This window comes from Lagopus leucura, unplaced genomic scaffold (genome assembly GCF_019238085.1).
Source record: "Lagopus leucura isolate 7727_CA_CO unplaced genomic scaffold, USGS_WTPT01 Super-Scaffold_806, whole genome shotgun sequence".
In the NCBI taxonomy this organism is placed as follows: Eukaryota; Metazoa; Chordata; class Aves; order Galliformes; family Phasianidae; genus Lagopus; species Lagopus leucura.
The window spans coordinates 1,630,683-1,651,200 of NW_024962260.1; the positions used below are offsets into that span (position 1 = coordinate 1,630,683).

Consider the following 20,518-nt stretch of genomic DNA (forward strand, 5'->3'; position numbering starts at 1 on the left):
TGTTGCAATAGCAAACTGAATCAGTGTACTTCCAAAGGGAAGAGGAGAAGACACAGCTGACTGGAACTGCCTGAGCACCAGGCAAAAGGGAATTAAAGAGTCATTCACAAACAGGAAAACCCCTGCTGACATTCAGTGGTGAAATTGTTTTCAGAGCACATCCATTGTGAAAAATAAAAAGCTTAATGAAAAGGACGGATCAGATAGGAGGAAGTGAGAATGCCAGTGCCAACACAGGAGGCAGATGCAGAGAGGATGCAGAGCTGGCTGAAGTCCGCCTGCTTGATTTCTGTTAGCAGCCCTGCAGTCACTAACAGGTGACTTGCACTCAAGGATGCTACAACAGGCATGTTACAACTTGTAACAACAGGTTACAAGTGCTTAAAGATGAGATTTTTAAAGCCTTGGAGGAATTCAGCCTGGGGAACTGAGGTAGAAGTCTGCCAACACGGAAAACAAAGGAGGAAATAACAGAAGTCAAGTTGCCTACAAGAGACACAAGAACATGGAGTCAAAGGACATGCATATACAAGAAAGAATCCTTACAGCAGGTAACTGCTGGAAGAGCAGTGTGAGATGAAGCTCATGTGAGGCCCCAGGCCTATGGTCAGTCTGTAACATTTTCTGTGTTTCAGCTTTTTTGAGCTACTTGCTGAGACCAGCTCTGTACTCTAAAGCACAATTTTGAATTCAGCAGAAAAAAAGCCAGCAGAAGAGATTGATCACAAATAAGATTGAACGACTGCAGGTCCTTTCAAACTGAAAGCTTGAATTGCATTCCATAGCTAAAATAAGGTTAAACAAATTAAAGCAATTTAAATTCATTTCTCACTGCAACAACAGTGCTGTTTATCCTTTCATGCAACTTTCTTCACACGCTCGTTTGTTGAAGTCTGAAAGCTCTACAGGCTGAAATACATTCAAACCTCTACTGCCCTGCTGTGCTTGCATAAAAAACATCTGAAATTACAGCAAGGTACATACATGGCTTATGGGCTGCAACTTCCCTGCACGCTACAGAAAGAACTGGTAGTCCTCCTTAGCTCTGAATTTCTAAGCCCACACACCTATATCATGAACTTCCTGGTTTTACATCAAAATGTGTAGCGCTTCGTGAGTTTAGTGCACATGAATTTAATGGAGGAAGAGGAAAATTGCTACTCTTCTACCCTTAATTTAAATGTCAATTTGCTGAATAGATCCCTTTAAGCAAAACAGGTATTAATTCCAAGTAAACAAACCTTCAAAAATAGGATGTGAAAGTTTTCCCGTCCATCCCTTATAAGAATCATTATTTGGATAAGGACAACAAAAATGAAAAAGTCATGACTTTCCAGCAATTCAGAACAGTGTATCAACAGAGCAATGTGACGCAGTGGAGAGGTTTATCCTAATTATCCTATTTACTTTCCCCAGAAAAAACTACAGGCTGTGTCCAAATACCTACATTTCCAGAGTCTCACATACATTTATGCCCACCTGCAGGAACCTCTCATATCAAAACTACCACTCCTTTTACTTTGATGCTGAATTTCACCATGCTGTATTCTGCCCTAGCTAGTTATACCAGACATAAAATCCCACTAAAACATTCACAAAAGAAATGAGTGGATACTTTGCTTTTAAAGCCATTACTTTTTCTAGGTGAAGGCACAGAAAATGATAGCAGCTAATACTCTGACGTGCAATATTCTCACAGAAACAAACAGAGGAGGAGGTCACAAAAATGAGAAGAGGAAAAAGATGAAAACAGATTACTCTGAAACAGGAACAGAGCTAATGAGAGACAGATGAAAAAGGAGTAAAACTGAATTAGAAATAATCCTTTTTAAAGGAGGTGGGAGCAAAGGTAGGAGAATTAGAAAGAGAAGAAAAGGAAAGGACACAGCAGTAATTGGTATCTTTCTCAGCTAGAGAAATGACCTGTCAGGTAAGTTGGAGAGCAGAAAGCCAGATACAACACACACACACCCTGCACTGGAATCAGAGCTTTGCAGAGAGCCTCTTGATCTTCAGATGCATGGTTTCAGGGTTATAATTATGGCTGCTAGCTCTTCCATCTCCCTCAACCAAGATTATGTATAGAAAGCATAAAAGAAGAAAGAACAATGTGAAACCTCCCCACCTTAACAAAGCCTAGGAAGTCAAAAGATTAAAATAAACGTTCTAATCACTGCAAGGCAGCCTGGGAAATTGCAGAGAGGAAAGCACGTCAGAAAAGCTCATGAGTTTTGTTTGAAAACTGAGAATGTGAGAGCTCTTTATTTGCACTGTCATTCCTACCAGTCTCCTTAGTGAATGCACAGTAACTGCATGATCTAGAGGATTTTCTTCTTCGTTGTCTAGGCACAAATCTGAGTGAATCCCTGCAGAACAACCCTGCCAAGATATCTTACAGCACCCTGCAACGCCATTCCTTCAGCAACATAACAACAATAAATCTGCTTTACACACTGACTCAGTCATTCCCTTCCTTATCATTCCCCTTTCCCTCTTCCTCTCAAGACAGATTTCTCAGTAGTTCTGTGAAAAGGGAGATTGTTACAGGTTATTATAATGCAACTCCCAATATAGGATATTAAATTTCAATATCATTCTGTACCCAAAGCCCAACAAGTTGGGAAAACTGATTTCTCCCTAGTCTGCTCTTCACTGCCAATGAGTTCAGAAGACTATGTGCATTTAGACACCAAGCCTGGTTATGTAAAGAAAAAAAACACCATAAGCATATGAATAAAAGTCACAATATGAGATTACTTAAACAAAATACCTAGAGTAGATCATTCTGCTAATTATGAAATGGTATTATGCAGCATTGATTCCAACAAATATAGGCGCTATTTCCACTGTAGCCTCATATGCCACATTCCCTAGTGCCTGTATGTGTGAGCTTCATTCAAAATTTTATCTGGGCTCTTATTAATCTGCCTATGGCAGTTTGAGTAGCTTTAAGGTTCAAGCTAGTGAGCAGATGGAGTGAGCACAAAAAGTAGCAGAAGCTTTTTCAGACAGTGTTCCTGCTAAGGATGCAAAAAAGTACAGGCTATAGCAGGTGCTCTGCCACCTTGATATGCACAGCATCCCACAAATAAGCACAAAAAAGCCGTGTCTTTGGGCACCCAAGACAAGTCTGGGGCTAACTGGGGCTAATCTTCATTCCCAAAGTGCAACAACACTGCCTTGCGCAGTGATTTTGATTACTGCTAACGATGTCAGCCTGCCATGATGGCATTCTCTTTTCACTCTTCTCATCTAGACAATCTACATAGGACCGAATATATAACACCATCCTGAGCACATCACATCATCTTTCTACAGAATAAATAACATTTGTTTTGCTTCTTCAATCCTTTTCTGTAGCCTAACCTTGCACGCAGCCATACTAGGACTATAAATATATTTCCAGCATTCCAGTCCTGCCAGATACTTCTTTTCTCAAATGTGAAGCATAATGGTGGTGATATACTAACTTTATGAGTCATGCAGAAGCTTGGAATTTTCACAGTATTATTTATCTCTACACACACATAAGTGGCTGTGGTATCTATGCATCTAATTATGTTAATCAGTCACTTACAAGTCAGATGTACGCTATCCACCAGTCTATTTCAATTGCAATCACTTTTAAAACATTTGAGGTATTCTGAAGTTTATCTTTACCTCTTTGAAGAAAAACAACAATCCTTTTAATGCCACTCGAGACTTAAATTATGTATCTAAACATGGTTCTATTTTTAGGCTGCTATTCCATGATTTCATACGCAAGTTACACTCAGTGCTGTTGACTGTATCCTAGTAAATAAAAGATGTATTGATTTTATACATGTACCCCAAAACAAAACCTCTATCTGTGCAGCCTTCTGAGTATGGTCTAGTGATCAGAAAATGAGACAGAATCAGAACTCAAGCACTGACTCACCACATGGCCTTTGCAAACAAATCAGAAAGGCCAAGATGTTGAGACTTACCACGTGCAAGATCACTCATGCTGGCAGCAGTCTCTGCATTCTGACTCCGGAGATGTTCAGTGTCCCTGTGTGGCTCCTGGGATGGAGGCACTGAAGAAGATGCTGAGGAGGAGGAGGAGGAAGAGGAAGAGGCTGGTTTGGATTTGGAATGCAGATCGTTCAATCTCAGGAGATTGTCAGGAGTCACAGTGTCTGGATTCACTGGGGCAGGATGCAGGGTGGCTGGTGTTACTGGGAAGAAGCTCTCTCTGTTGTCCTTCGTATGCTTTGGGGTAGTGGGTGTTTCTGCTGTGGACTGTGTAAAACAAAAGAGGGTAGGGACAGACATGAGAAAATACATGCCAGTAATTCTGCACATGCTACCTGTTTCAGTGACACCTGCAGGCAACTCAACTACTTGTACACAGGAAATGCTATAAATATATATAAAGCAAATATAAAATCAATTGTTATTATCAAAATAAAATTGAGAACCTCCAAATGTTATCTTTTACAGATTTTTCTGTTCCTTAATCTATTTATCAAACAATGAGCCTTTATTCATATTTAAAGTTACAATGCTTTACTTAACAGATCCCTCCCAACAACGTACTTTCCTGAAATCCATCAGTAAACATGAATTACAAACTCTCATTAACAAAAATTAATTTATTTCATTCAAGAATACGTTGACAAACTCTTGGCCTGAATGAGTGGATCCACAATGCTTTCAGAGAATTTGCAAATGATTAAAATAAATTATGTTTTGTAGGTGGTATGAGAAGAAATGGGGAAAACAGAAATATGTTTTTGCATATAGAAAACCAATCAGCCTAATCCTAAATCATAAACTTCCAGTAACTGCAGAACTGAATAATGTTGGTGCCCTATTCAGAACACCTGGGAAAATGGTTGTGTTTACAGAAGTTAACAACTGCACCAAGAGCAACACCTTCCCCTAAAGCCAGAACCAAGAATTCAATGCAGTGCTGTTAGTTACGTAGACTGAAGAGTGACATAAATTCACCATGGAAGGAAAGAAAAGCATCCATAGAATGAGTATCTTCTCTATAATTTTCATCAGTAATAAAATAAAGCATTCTTGCCTGCGAGGCCACAGGATCTATTTATTTCATGTTCTTTCCAGTCTTCATTTAATGGAGACTTATAGTACCATAAAAGATACAGTTGAGTGAAATCTCAGCTGCTTATTCTCTGCCTTATACCTTTACCTCTCATATCTCTTAACATGAATGATTTTAACCATGGTGATTACAGTGTGTTTAGAATAGAAATAAAGAATTCTGTGGTCAGATGTAGAATCACATTAAGCCCTACTATCTTAGATGACTAAAGATTTATTACAATGCCAGAAGAATCAGCAGAATTTAACAAGGAGAACAAAGTAAACATCATATGGAAACATTATGCCTTGCAGTTCAAGGCTGGAAAGCATACACTTTAAAAAAAACAACAACAGTGGAATGTATTTCTAAAATTCCTGAAGTTAATTAATTAATCTCTAAATAGCATGTGATTAAATCTGTGAGATCTTATGTGCACACACAGAGAAAAATTTAAAAAGCAGCTATGCTCAAATCAGTCGCCATACAGGATCCAATAGGGTCTATTCTAGTTCCTGATGTATAAAGCATCAGTTCCAAAACTGAAGGTCTCAAGATGTACCAACGGGATTACATAAAGCTGAGGGATATTAAACTGCAGAAGCTCTATGCCAGAAGTGAAATCACTAGAGGAAATGTTCTCAGCTGTGATTTAGAGGGAAAACCCCTCACACCCATGCATTTCATTAATTCATATAATACATTACATAGAACCTGTAATTTCTGTGCTCGTATTGTATTCATTGTTTTTCCCCAGCAGAAATATATGAGAGTACTACAAGTTAGTTGCTTGCTAGAAATATATCTGCAGCTCAAATGGCACTTCTCTAACAAAGTACAACTATTATCAGGGGATATTTGGAAAATAACTCAGCAGACTGGGACAGAACTCGGAAGGAAAATGATTACTGACAGAAAGAACACGGCATCACGGAGTAATTCCAGTTGGAAGGGCTTTCTGAAAGGTTCTTTGGTCCAACTCCCAGCAAAGCAAAATTGACACAGCTCAGGTTACTCAGGGCCTGTGTCCAACTCAGTTCCATGCATCTCCAGGGATGGAGGTTCCATAGCCTCCCTGGGTCCCTGTTCCAGTGCTTTGCCACCTCACTGAACACTTTTTTTCCTATCACCTTATCCAATGTTCTCTTGCTGCAACTTGTGACTGCTGCCTCTCATTGGGCTCTCTCCTCTCTCCTGTAGATGCCAATTCAAGCTCCCACCCTCCAAGAGCCTTCTCCTCTCCAGGATGAAGCAACTCAGCTCTCTTGAACTTCACTGCCATAATGCCACACTGTGGGTTCAACTTCTTATCCCCCAGGACTTCAAGTCTCTTTGGGAAAGCTGCTGCAATCAGTTACATTGCACAGGAGTCATCCTGCCTCAGGTGCAGGACTCTGCTCTATTGTTTGTCTCTTTTGTTGCAGTTCCTGTCAATGCAAGCCTCTACAGATCTTCTGCAAAGCAAGCCCTGCTCTCCAGCTTTTTTACTATGCCCTCCAAGATGATGTAATTCATGAGCTCCCCAAAGGCTCAGTATTCCATCAAGGGATTAGAGAAGATGCCACAGAACAAGTCTGAGGAACACCACTGGGAACTGGCAGCTGAGCAGAAGGCTGGTGGCTGCCACATCACATCTCACTAGGCAACAGAGGCACCGACAAACACTGGTGAGAGAAAGGCCTTCCTGTAACTTGCAGACCATCAGGCACACAAGGAGAAAAAGTTGAGACTGAAATAACACTTATTGGTATACAGAGATTGAATGAATCCATATTCCTATTTCTCTCAAAATACAGATGTCCTATCGGGGCAAAACAAAAAACAAATTCTGTTTTTAATTGCCTCATCCAGATGAAGTTGCAGGGTTTCTTTTTCCAGAGATTTTTTCCATAGAAAATCATCCTGCCTCATAAGGACAGTAAAATTTTAATTGCACATAAAGTTAAGTCAAAACTAGTATGTTTCTGCCTCAATAAAACCATGACTAAGATTCCTTATGCAGTCAAAAAGTACCGTCCTGTACTGAAGAGTAGCAACCATAGATTTTTGTATTTTAGAATTTAAAAGGAGCTTTTCAGACATGACCTATGAAAGAGTTTCTTAATCTAACAGTAAGAATTCTAGCACCTCTGATCAGTAAGTGATGCTACTCACAAAACCCAGGTTAGGGCAGAACTGCTAACTGTGCTTCACCAAGAATTCTGGGGCCACATTTTTACCCCCATGCAGGTGACTGCATCCAGGCAAACACCAGATCTTGTAACACTGTATTTGAGAAACAAATCCAGAGTAAGTCATTACAGGAAGTCTCCGATTTGCCAAACACAAGTTATGTTCATCTACTTCTACTGTTACACAGGCAGTAAGGCACCAGAAAGATTAGTAGAGTAGGAACTGAGCAGCAATGACAACCCTCTACCAGCGTTTTATATGTTTTTTCATGAGCATATTTTTCTCAGTTTCTCCTTTCCATTGCTAAAAAACAAAAATTCTCCTTCCCTCATTCTCCAACCCACCCCACCTTGCTGAGTTTCTCCATTATCACTGCTGCTTTTGAAATACAGCAGCTCAATCATGAATTGGCTTTAGTTACCATGTCTTATGTTCACAAGGATGCTATTCACAGAACAAGTGTATACAGCTGAAGTAAAATGAAAACTTCTCTCTTTCCTCGTAACTTTCGTTGTAATACCACGTTCACCTGGTCAGGACTGGACTTGGCTTTTTTGGAAACAAGTTGAGTTACTGCAGTAGTTCTGTTTTTGTCTCAACTACTATACTATCAAAGTGGATAGAAGAAACATTTAAGACATTAATATCCAACGTGTCATTGGCTGTGAGAAAAACAGCCCAATACTTCCAGAAATACCTGCTATCTTATTTCCTGTCCTTCCAAATATCTACGAAAACGTTCTCCATTGTGAAGTTTGTATAAAAGCAAATGAATGCTTAGCGTGCATATTTGCTTGGATTATGATTTACAGACATACAGGAGTGCAAATCAGTCTCTGTATTTGCTCAAAGCTTGACTGTTTCTGCATATTCCTTGCAAAGAGGCCATTCAGCTTCAGGAAACCTATGAGGATACCTTTATCACACTGGAAGCTGGTGTAAACAAAAAAAAAAATCAGGAAAATGGGCATTAGGACAGCCTACCTCCAGGAAAGGTGGTGGTAAAAATACATGTTCTTTTTTCAAAGATGTTAGTGGAAAAAAATGGCTCCCTGTAGTTTCCCAGTGAGGCACTTCAGTAATGAGACAACGAAAGCAAAGAAAAAAAAATTGGGCACTAAGTTAAGTTATGGTAAAACTGTACTTTATAGACTACCTGCAAAGTCATGAGCTGACAACCTGACCAAGGTTTCATTTTTGCCTTGTTGTTTTCAAAACACATTCTGAAAAACAACTAAATCCTACTGGCACCTTACTGATAACTGCCTCTGGAACAGCTCACTGCTCTGTGGCTGTGGGAAAAAGCAATGATCCAACGTTCCATAAAATGGGAAAGTGACAGTGCTCCCAACAGAAGTTTCCTAACAAAAGATGCTGGCACTGTAACTGTTACATAACGTTTGGTGGTGGTGGTTTTTTAAATTGGTCTCATGGTGGAAGTGTGGGATCGTGGTGGGATTGAAGTCAGCATCCACTTTACATAAAGGTGCACTGGGAAGCCTGAATGACAAGCCAGCTACGTTCAATGTTGTGCTCTAATTATTACATGTCTTCTCACATTTTTTCCTCTCCGTCCCTCCATAGCAATATTTGAAGCTAATCTCCTTTGAAAGTTTTCTCCAAAGTACATCAGAACAGCAATATCCATTATCTGTAATCCAGACTCTGAGGAACCTTCTATTTCTTAATATTACAATTTTATATACAGAACACAGAGAACGTTATAGACACCTCCAGCCTAACAAAATCCTTTGTTGACACTTAACGTCCAACACAGACAACATTCCAGCAATACTTTCATACACAAAATGGACCGGGAGAGAAAATGATGAAAAACATGGGTAGACAAACTAAAAGATAAAAAAGTGACTTTTTCCTTCATGTTCACTCAATGATTGCTTTTTGCAGCAGACAGAAGGAGGAGAGCTGTTAATTATATCAAGAATACACCTCCAGGATAGAGTGAGAGGGGGATGCCATGGCAACTGGCAAATGCAACAGTGAACAAATGGTCACCCTTTGGTAGGAGTGAGACCATAAGAAAAACTGTCCTTCTGTCCCCTCGACCCCCCCCCACCTCCTACTTGCCCTCCTTCACCATCTCTGAGGCATTAATAAAGCATGCAGACAACTCAAGAAAAACAACTTTCTCTGTAAGCAGCCTCTGATGTCTTGACGTGCAGGAAGATGAAAATTAGCAGCACGTGGGTGGAACAAAGAGGGGGGGAAACACATGAGGTAGAACCAGAGATTATTATTTTCTAATTATTTAATATTTTACTTATCTCCTTCAATTTCCAGCCGAACAATTTTACAGAAAGCTTTTAGCTGTTTCTCAAAGAGAACAGCTTGCTGTGGGTTGCTTTTTTTTCCCCTGAAGTGAGAATTCAAGAAAATGCTCTAGACGTTTGCAGTAGTTCACACAAGTCATTCTCAAGTTCTCTCCCTGAAAAAAAGCCTAGAAGACTCCATCACTGCAATGCTGACAGCATTCCACAGCACAAGGGGAAAAGTCCACAGAAGCGCCCTCCAGCTTTACTCACAGTACACAGTTTTCTTCTGTTCCAAACAAGAGGTCACATTCCCTGTAAGTTCCAGCACAGAGACTGTAACACCACTGCACTAACACTCAAGAGTCAATTCCAGTATTTCACTCTCCAGGCCACGTGTGGATCCAGCCCCAAGTTCCAGAAGCCCATTTTCCTACATTTCCCTACAATTCCTCACTGCTAGGCTGCAAGTGAAGACGACCCACTGCCAGCACTGGCAAAAGTGGGATCCAAAACCTCTGTTATCTGCTCCAGAACTAGACATGGGCAGCAGCACTACCGCACAGCCCTTCCCCATTAAACACTGCTTTTCCTATTACAGAAGCAGCAAAAGTTCATAGAAGTAAAGGACATACTGGCAGCCCACCAGGAGCCTGAAGACGTCTCATTTGCATCACCTGACTGTGCCTTTGTGTTATAAGAACATTTACTTGTTTTGATTCTAGTTGCAGCTTTAATATGAAGCATCACATTTAATTAGGTCTGACATTAAAAAGTGCTGAGGAGTTTTGACTGCAGGTTTAGAAAGGGAAACAAGGAGAAAACTCAGCTTGGCACCAGTAGATAAGAGAAGGCAGGCACAGATGTGGTGCTTTTGTAAAGGTGAGCAAAGCTGTGGGCCAAAGGGAGGATCTCATCTGTAAGCAGCACAGGAAGGGCTGAAGTTTGGCAGCTGGAGTAGGAAAGGGGGGCATGAAAAATTGCTTTTCTCTCTCTCACTCCTCAGGGATAGAGCTGGTCCCAGAGCAGGGATGCTTTGGCAAGGGCAGCAGTGACTCTTAAATAACTCAGCAATGTTGAAATAGTCCCTTCTCATGACATTTAGATGATATACAATATTGTGAGGAGCCAACAGAAATTTTCAGCTGCTACAATGCTATCCATCAGTAGGAATTTCTTCATACAGTTCCCTACTCTCAAGGGTCACAGCATAGGACTAGAGACTTAGTGGCATTTTGGAACTTTGCCTTTCAACACTACTGTATTTTTAGATGTTGAGTCTAGACCTATGTGCAAAGTCCATGTCTGCAGTGTTTTCTATAAATTCAGTTCTCAGGACTGATGAGATTTAGCATATGCTAAAATGTGGCCTGGAAGTTTCACCTGTCTCCTTCAAACAACCTGAAGGGCAGTTTTAACATGGATGAAAGCTCTAACTTCAGTATTATGGCACTCAATGTTTAGTATGCAGTGATAAAAAACCTTCTCATATTCCAGGTCCAGAGAAAAAGGCAGGTGTGTTCTTACACTGAAATATTTTCATTTGCACTAATAGCTTCTGCCGCAGTAACTTTTCCATGCAGGCATGTCTCAAACAGCACCACAGACATCAATATGATACATGAAATGAAGAAATTAGTATCGCCAACTTCAGGTAGTCAGTGGAAAGGCATGTTAGAAATTCTCTAATTATCCAGAAGCTTTCTAAGTGCTTTCTGCTAGTGTGTCCCCTCCTGGTCCTTAGGACCACACACCGAAGTGTAATGCTACATCAAGGTCAACCCAGTCTGCCTCAATCTTTCATTTTCCTCTAAAAGCCTCCTAGGTATTCAGTTTTCAGGGACCATTAATTCCGTAAGAAAATCATTCTGGGCAAAACTAAAAATATACCTCATAACTCAGAGCAACAGCCGACTCTTTTAGGATGCCTGCAAATCTTTTTAATAACTTGCTCAGATTGAGAAGTTAAATGACAAAGAACAAGCATCCTTCAAAATGCTGTTTGACCCTTAACTAAATTAATTTATCACATAATCTCAGTAAGTTAAATACTGATGACACAGGGACTACTGCTGGATTGCAGCTTCAATACAGTTGATATGTGTCCATCAAAAATCCTGCTCACAGTGAACTTAAAAAGGAAAGTTCAAGAAGAAGAAGGACTGTCAGGAATACTTATTCTCCATGCCAGCGCTGTGAGGCCACACAGATGTCTGTGCCAGCAGAGATGGCAGCAGTGGGGCAGTCTGACAAAATGGTGTTTGACACGGAAGTGCGTATGAAGCAGAAGTGTGTCACTGAATTCCACTGTGCAGAACAAAATGCCCACCAGCAGGACATGGGAAAGCTAAACTGCATTTGCTATGGGAAAACATCAATTACTCCTAAAAGGAAGAGCTGGACATCATTAAGCTTGCACAGATGTTTAACTGAAAAGGTTCCTCACCACACAGAGAGCCCAAGGCTATAGCATTTTATCTTACTCTGTACTGGGTCAATACAGGTACACCTTTCTGTTAAAGGTATTATGGCCTAAGCACAAGCACACCATTAAGCATCCTGTAAAGATGTCTAGCAATACTTTACACATGTTTTGCTGTTCATAGTTAAAGGACACCATTTTGAAATTGAATGTTCTGTCCCTGACATGAAAAGAAGACGCTGCTACCCTACAGGCACCTCATGCCAGAATATCTACGTTACTTTCTTTGTTGATTTGTCTTTTTCTTTCAACAGAATGAACACAGGAGCTTACGTGTAGCATAACGATGGTTTTGCACCATCATTCCCATCTGCCTCCTTCAAAGCAGGGAGTCAGCTTTTTCAAGCCACTTCCCCATGTACTGAACTGACTTTGGAGAAGATGCTAGAGCCTCTTAACAGTGACTCAGTCATGAAGACCACAGAGGGTTTCTGAAACGAAGTGGAAGTGTCACACTATGGCCAAGCTATTAAAAAGATCTCATCACAGAAGTATAATAACCCACTTTGTCAAATTCCGTTTACTGATTGCTGTATTGTTTCCTGCTTATGTCTGAAGAGGGATATAAAAAGATTTCAACAGAGCTGCTAAATATTTAGGTTAAAAACTCTGACTGGTCTGGAAGAGAGTTGAGAAGTCACAATTCAAGCATCTCGGAATTCAATAGGAAGTGACAACTTTCATTAAAAAAAAATCCCATACGCTGTCTGGAACTGCAAAACACAAAAGCCAGCAGAGGAAGACATAGATCAAGGTGAGTTTTGTGTTCATTTTTTGGTCTGGGATAAGGGGCTGAAGAACCACAGGCCCTACAATCCTATTCAAATTCTCCAATAGCAAAGAGCTTCTCTAGCTTATGGCAGCTTTACGCATGACATCATTTGTTTACAGAAGGCAAATACTTGCCAATTTTAAATAAAACAGGATCCAGTCTGTTGAAGACAGATGTCTACAAGAGCGGCTATTCCTGCGCCTCCACACTAATTCAGTGTTATACGAGAAACAGTAGGACAGCCTCACACTGCTAACGAGATCTGCTAGAAATAGATGAAAACGAGACTGCAGTATGTGATAACCTCATTAGTTGGGACTGCTTCCTAAAAGGGAATGCTTACAAGCTTTGTAGTGCATCACATTAAGAGGTATGTTTTATTTCAAGTGATTAAACATGAAATCTCGTTGCCTCCAGTGCAGTTAAATACCAGCTCCATTTTTATATCTATTTCAAGATTATCTGTGTGCAGGTTTTTCACCATTCTAACATTTTGCTGCACACATGAGAAACTGTTGACTTTGTTGGAAGAGCTGGCATAGCATACTAAGAACCTTTATAAAGGCCCAGCAAGAAATCTGGCTGACATGTGAGACTTTATTAAGTAGTTTTTGAAAAGAAAAATAAATCCAAAAGGCAAACAATTATATTACAATTTAAAGAAGCTTATTAGGAAATTCCTTTTATTCTGAAATCTTAAATCACAGTGTGATGACTTGTATTTTTTCCTCCAAAACAAATTATTATAACTAAAAGAGTCTTAATAGTCTGAGAAAAGATGTACTTATTAACAACAACCACCTGCTAAATACCAGACTGCAAACGAAGAAAGATTTCCACTGCAAACCTCTCCTGACGTTTCTGTTCATTTCTACAGTTCAACAGAAAAATGCTACAGGCTTCCTCAGGGGCAAAAACTGGAGAAAAATGTTAGTTCCTTGAAAATCTCAATGAAGGAAAGCTCCCTTTACTCTTACATTCTCTTCTGTTTTCCTGCTAGGCGGTGCACTGTCTAAACGCACATGTTAACTAGATGCGCTGCCAGGTAATTCTTACCTTAGTACTAACAACTGGGAACATTTATGGATGCTCAGGACTCAGACACAGCACAGAGAAAAAAATGGGCTGGCACATCTCCTGACAAACAAGAATTCACACCATCTCAGGAAGAAATGTAGTGTGCAGGTAATCTTGTACAGAGCAAATACTGTGTAACAGAGCCAGCTTCAAGGGTTTGAAGCTCCTCTAACCACCTCAACAAGGCCATGACAATCAGTAGAACAATATCCAGCAAAATGAGATGAGAAAAAATTACCCAGAGATTCAAGAGAAAGGTGCATGAAAATGCAAGGTTTATACTCCAACAGAAGGCACAGGTATGAAATAAAATGGAAATGAAAGAGTTCTGAAAGGTTTCAGGTATTTCACAGAAATATCAGGATTTCCTGAAGTTGCAGAACAGGCAGGACCAACCTCATGGCAGGAGCTGATCGTCAGCCTCAATTTTGTACAGCTTTAGTACAAAGAAAAAAAATAAAAGGGAGGCTTCTACTTCTGTATAAAGTATTCATCTTGCAAGCTTCTCTTCCTATTAACCAGCATCTAACGTCACCGTGCTTTTGTTCTGAAAATGCATTTGCCATGTATGCTAACACACACTGAGGGAAGGACCAGGAAATACACGTGATTTGAGGCCAGGAGGAAGAGATATAAAGAACAGTGACAGTGTGCTGGTGATGGATATCTGATTTGTTCCATAATCTTGAAGAACTATCTGAAAATATGAGGTATGTATTTGTTTTGAAGCACAGGTGGATCAGGTATTCGGATCCATCTCACATAAAGACAATATTTAAATTGCTAACATCAGAGACACCTCCTGAAAATGCTACATTTTTGCAAAGCAGAGACAGCTATGTCCTACAGAACAAAACCTCAGCCACATTTCAAACGTGGACAGAAATTCTCCAAGACTTTTCTCCATTTTAATGAAAATAAATACATAGGCAAGGGGGAAGAACCAAGCAATGGAGAACTGCTACCTGGGAAGCTGTGATGCATTCTGTGCACATCTCTAGATCAGTCACTGTGCATGCTTCTCCTCATACACTTCTACTAGGAAGATGCAATGGGGAGATGAAGTTACAGGAGATGTTGGGAAGATTAAATATTAGGCAAAATGATGATTCAGATTTCTTCTTGACTTTATTTACAATTACAGACTGATAATAACCATCCCTTTAAAGCTCAACAGTTGTTTGCTGGAGAAATTCAAAAACTAGAAGCCAATATAAACTCAGTAACTTAAGGAGTTAAAAATCAGAGTTCTCAGTGGCGCAAGTTGAGAGAAAAGATATTTGGTATCTGAGCAGAGTGCAGTGTCAGCAAATGAGGAGGTTGTCAGCTTTAAGGGATCAGAGAGAAGTAATCACCATCCTGAAATTCTGAGAAATCATGCGGACGTTCAGAAAACTGCATTGTGCCATAAATGCTTCAATTTGAAGATGATTTGGTGTTTTCCTAAAAACTCTTAGGTACACAGACTCATTGTCAAGCTAGACATACAGCAGCAATGAAGCAAAAAAAGGATGATCTCCCTCCACTAATGCGATTCCAGTTATCTTTAGACAACAGCAGTACAAGAAAATCAGATATTTCTAACTTCTGCAAATACTCAACCACACACTTGCCTTTGCAGACAATTTAATAAAAGCATGTTTTAAGTAAGCAGAACTTCACAGAACTTACCTGTTTCTGGGCTGATGCTCCCATATGCACCTGGCAAAACTTGACTGCCTGCTCAAGTGCTACTTCTTCATCCACCTGAATAGAAAACCACAATTAATGAAGTCATAATTACTTAGATCATCTATATATCCAATTACATTCAAATGAAATGAGGATGTGGGGCATAGGGTAAGTGGGAGAAGATGCACTTCTGCAGCAGAGAGCCATCTTAAATTATTCAGGATTATACATTTAAAGTTACATAACTCTTCAAACTAACATTTGGGATGAACAAACTCCCCACAGTTGGTGTTAAGAGTCCTGAACTGATTTCAGGAATTTAGGACTGGACTCCTGGACTACAAAACACGGAGCAGCATACTTTCCACCCACACACCTTAGCAGCACTCCTGTCAGGAGAGTGGGATCTTTAGGAGATGCTCATCTACCCTACCTCTGAACAAATACAGGGTTAATTTCATAGGGCTTGGATTGGTGATTGTTACTCTGTAATAATCTGTGAAGTCACAAACATAAGTTAATAATAGAATACCTGCTTAATCAGCATGTATGTTTCAGACATGATCTTCTCAATTTTACCCAGGTCGTAGGCCATAACTTTCTGACCTTGCTGCCACACTCGATAGGCATCAAGCAGAAGTGTTTTCCCAGACTCAACATCTTCCAGTAATTTCCTCTTCCTGCTTGATCTCTGAACAGGCTCTTCTGGAGGTACTGCTTGAACTTTAGTTGCCTGCTGTTGCTGTTTTGAGCTGATGCTTAGCTCTTCCAAAGACAGTTCTGCAGTCCGGCTCTCTGGAGCTCTCTCTTTTGAGTTCCTGCCAGACTGAAGACGGTCCGGTTCACCACGTTTACATGAAGTATCAATTTTTTCAGGGTCATTGGAATATCCATCAAAATCCATAGGCTCAACAGAACCAGGCCTAGGGAGCTCTCTAATTTCCTTGGCATTTTTGTCCTCGTGTTCCAATATGTCCATAGCACTGGGGATCTGTCCCTGAGTCACTTCTTTTACTCCATTTTCAGTACTGTGTACTACTCCATCAGACAAAACTGGTTTTTTGGGAAGGACATCTTTGCTCTCTTCAGCACTAGTTTTATTAGAAACGTCTGTTGTCATCCTTCCTGAGGCGAGGCTAGAAGACTTGGCACTCTGATCTTCTGAAACCTTAACAAAATAAATCACTCTTCTCTGTTATTATACATAAAAAATTCAGAAAGCACTTCGGCACAGCCGAGTAATGACAATGAGTACCTTCACACTACTGCCTCTGCTGAAGAAAACACATTTACTCCAATTTCATTCTTGCTGGTTCCTGAGTATTAATTAGTCTAAGCCACAAGCACATTAATCAGCGAAAACACCACAGAGAAATCAGCAGCACAGGTTGAACCAAAGCCGCAATCTTTGCCTCCCCTTTGCCCCAGTACTTCATCCTATGCTATGGAATCCAAAAAGATGAAATCCAAGGTTTGAGTAGCACAAATTTTACAGCCGATGCATTACAATCAAAAGTGAACCTGTTTCCTTTGGCAGCTGGAGATCAACTTCTAATTTCAGAATCTTCCTTTTGGTCATTCTTGCATAACTTTCTTCTCGTTATTACATGAAGAATTATGCAAAACACAGCTGTAACATTTGAAACTTTGTACCTTTACTTTGGTAATGGTCTAAAGCTAGAAAACATCAGCACACCACCCCTTCTTCCTTGGCTTATGAACTATTCATTTATGAACTATTTCATACAGAGATCCAGTGTCCTTGAGGTTTTTTGTCCTTAGTTTGTCAAGCCTTGACACTGCTAACTTGGAAAAGCCTTAGAAATGAGTTCTTCCTTGACCGTATTTACCAAAAAAATACTTTCAACTTCTAGTTATTTTAACCTGAAAGATGATTAGTGTCTAAATGACATTTAAAAATTGAACCTTTAAATGTAGTAACACATCTGCTGCTGTCAAGGACTAGCATTTAAAAACTGGCACACATGCAATATCTAGTTGTCTGGTTTTGTTTTGCAAGAGGAATTTCACTTCATTTGGTAAGAAAAGTTGCAACAGACTCCACCTGAAAACACTGCAGTGTTACCACTATATTTAACACTGACTTTCAAAAACAGAAGAACTGTGCTAAAAGGAACTTTTACATGTAATTGCATGTAAGTGAAAGGTATTAGAAGCAACAGTATCCTTCAATCTCAGTAGATGTAAGGAATGAGCAAAGTGAATCCAGTGACCGTGAAACACTGCTGCCTTACCTGCGTCAGGTCGTTCAGCGTGTCCTCCAGCACCTTCACTGTCAGCACGAAGGCTTGCTGGGCCAGAACCTGGCGATCTGCATCACGTAAGTACTTCCTGTGCCACAGTGAAATAACACAAATGAAGCTAACTGCCAAAAAGCTGTATGACTGTAACAGCAAATGCTAGCATTTATTTCAGAGGAGCTCTAAACGCGCTAGATGAAACGCAAACAAAACGTACTGTATGTGAATACAGTATATTGAAACATAAAACTTCATCTGTGTTTTCTTCCACCTCTCCACTCCTATCCCCAAAACCATTGAAGGAAATGTGAGAAAGAGAGAGGCTGCGGATGCCCCATCCCTTATTATCCATGTTCTGGATAAGCTGCACACGTGACACTAAGGATATCAGCAAACCCTTCCTCATTCACCATATTGGTTACTTTTGAATGTAGGCTTTTAAATCTAAAACACTCGTGTGTCAACACTTTTTTTCCATTCACTATTCTAAAAACCTCATACTTTACCCCTCTACAAAATACACCCACTCTATAGCTTCATTTAATTTACCAAAACATGGCAACTTCACTGTATTACACTGCTTTAGACCACTTTGAAAGAAAACATTTCCAGCTAACCAGCCTGCCCAATTCAGCTTGACAGAAAATAGGTGTTTTTTGTTTTTTTTTTTTTTAATTTCAGAACAGGCTGGTTTAAAAGGGCTCAAATCAAATAATTATCAAGTAAATAATTGTGAAGAATATTACTTGGTCAGAAAGCCAACATTTTTAATGAACATTTTATCTCTACACTGTAACGTTCTGAAAAGTAATGTTTGCTTTGTCTTTCAGGCAACATACATAAAAACTTACCATTACTAATATTTATTTATTCATTAAAAGTTTGGATGCTGCAGGCATGCACCAGACACACCCAGATTTGTATTTATAAGCTCCTGTAATGACTGCAGTTCGTCATGGCTGGCGCTGGCTGGTCCAACACATCAAATCACTTGTTTGTTGAATTCAGACCAGACTTATAAATAACATAATATTTTTAGTACTACTTCAGGCTCGCTTAGAACAGAATTTAAGCCTTCTATGGTCCAGTTCTTCCGATATGTTAAAAGTCAATTATTTTTGGCTTCAAGTTTCCTGAACATGTGGTGACATATTCCCAGACATGCTATGATCTATGCAAATTCATATGCACTCACACTTGAAAACATGTGAAAACTGCTTCCAACTTACTGCCATCAATCACTCAGCTCAACCTCTTTGCTATCTGCCAGATTAGTTTCAACAAATCCCCCTCAGCAAACAACTTCGAACTACTGCAACTGCTTCAGTGTTTTCTTTAGCTGTTTATTGGTCTTCCCATTGATACACATCTGTATATAGTTCATGTTAAATGGCTTTTTTTCCCTCTTCAGTAAGGTTGATACAATTAAAATTAGCTCACTCCTGAATAGGATAAGCTTTTTAAATAGCATCAGCTGCCTGTAGCACCATTGTTCAGGCAGTCAGGGATTACAGGAAGGCAGGATGCCTGTGCTGTGACCTCTCTCAGTGGACACAGCTCTTACACAAGAGGCCCTGAGGGATGCGATGCCCTGCTCCACCAGTGAACCCCTTCACGTGATTGCAGACCTATGCATATCTGTAGGGCAGCTGTGTGGCTGCTCTGAGTTCCAAGGGAAATGAAGAGGAGCTCTGAACTCTATTCTGGAATCATAATCCTGAGAAAATTTACCCACCACCCCGCTATATTCCCAAGGAGGTCTGCCTATAGACTTTGTTCTAAAATAAGAACGCCTTGAAATAAAATAGTTATTAAAAGAACAAAACATAGGCAGCAACAGATTGAAATAAATGCATCGTACTTTCCCTGATCAGGGGTCCTCTGTAGCATAGATGAGACTTTCAGCAGGGTGCTGTAATCCTTCAGCTGTGACAGCACATTGAGCAGTAGCACTATAGAGCGGTTCATATGAGATGCAAAACTGCCTGGGCGGTCGATTTCATCCACGGGGATGCGCCAGATTCCCTGCAAAGAGAAGAGAAGAGGGAAACCCTGAAGAAGAATCCAGCTGATAAGGAGAAAAAGCTTAAAAAATGCAGCTGGTCCTTCAGCTGAACAGATTTTCATTGAGGGTCATGGAATAAAGGACTAAAGGACAGTGCTCCAGTCCTTCAAACACAGAGATGTCGACTTAAATCAACCAATTAATACCAGTCTTAGCAAATGAGGAGTCCTGTAGAAGCCTCCCCACACCTAAACATGTTGCTGAATGATGCCCAGAAAGAAGCAAGCAAACCCTAAATTATATTGGGCATCTTTCTTAAATGCTTGCAGTTGCACACCTACCCTAAGCCAAAGATCAACAACCATTAACAAACAAGTTACTTAAAATAAGTCTTCCAGGCCTGAGACCAACAATTAGCCCAGCCACAGCAAGTCTGCATCTTCAAACAACCTATAACTAAAGGCACTGGGAGCTGAGTTTCTGCCCTGATGCCAGCAGTGCTCGCTGGAGAACTAACGAGCCCCATAAGATAAAACAGATTTCTCAGCAGTACCCACTGTGGAGTGAATGTTTGGGGAGCGAGGCTGGAAACGGATAGAAAATGAAATTTAATTACAGTTAGTCAGCTCAGATTTTGCATGTCTTATAAAGTCTAAGGCAATTTTTCATTCCCCCAATGTTTAATAAGGATGCTGCTGTCAACAACTAGCAACTGTATTTGAAGAATTAAATTCAAA

At 40.1% G+C, this 20,518-nt stretch overlaps 1 protein-coding gene across 5 annotated transcripts in view; it reads right to left on the reverse strand.

Moving 5' to 3' along the window:
* Positions 1-20,518, reverse strand: part of CABIN1 (calcineurin binding protein 1) — a 91,877-nt gene that overhangs the window by 10,841 nt on the left and 60,518 nt on the right. For all 5 annotated transcript variants that reach the window (XM_042865570.1, XM_042865569.1, XM_042865567.1 and 2 more), the window contains exons 31-35: positions 19,638-19,801; positions 17,771-17,867; positions 16,048-16,683; positions 15,516-15,590; positions 3,969-4,263 (exon numbers count right to left, since the gene is read on the reverse strand). In XM_042865570.1, coding sequence (XP_042721504.1) covers positions 3,969-4,263; positions 15,516-15,590; positions 16,048-16,683; positions 17,771-17,867; positions 19,638-19,801 — 1,267 coding nt within the window. The remainder of the gene's footprint in view (positions 1-3,968; positions 4,264-15,515; positions 15,591-16,047; positions 16,684-17,770; positions 17,868-19,637; positions 19,802-20,518) is intronic.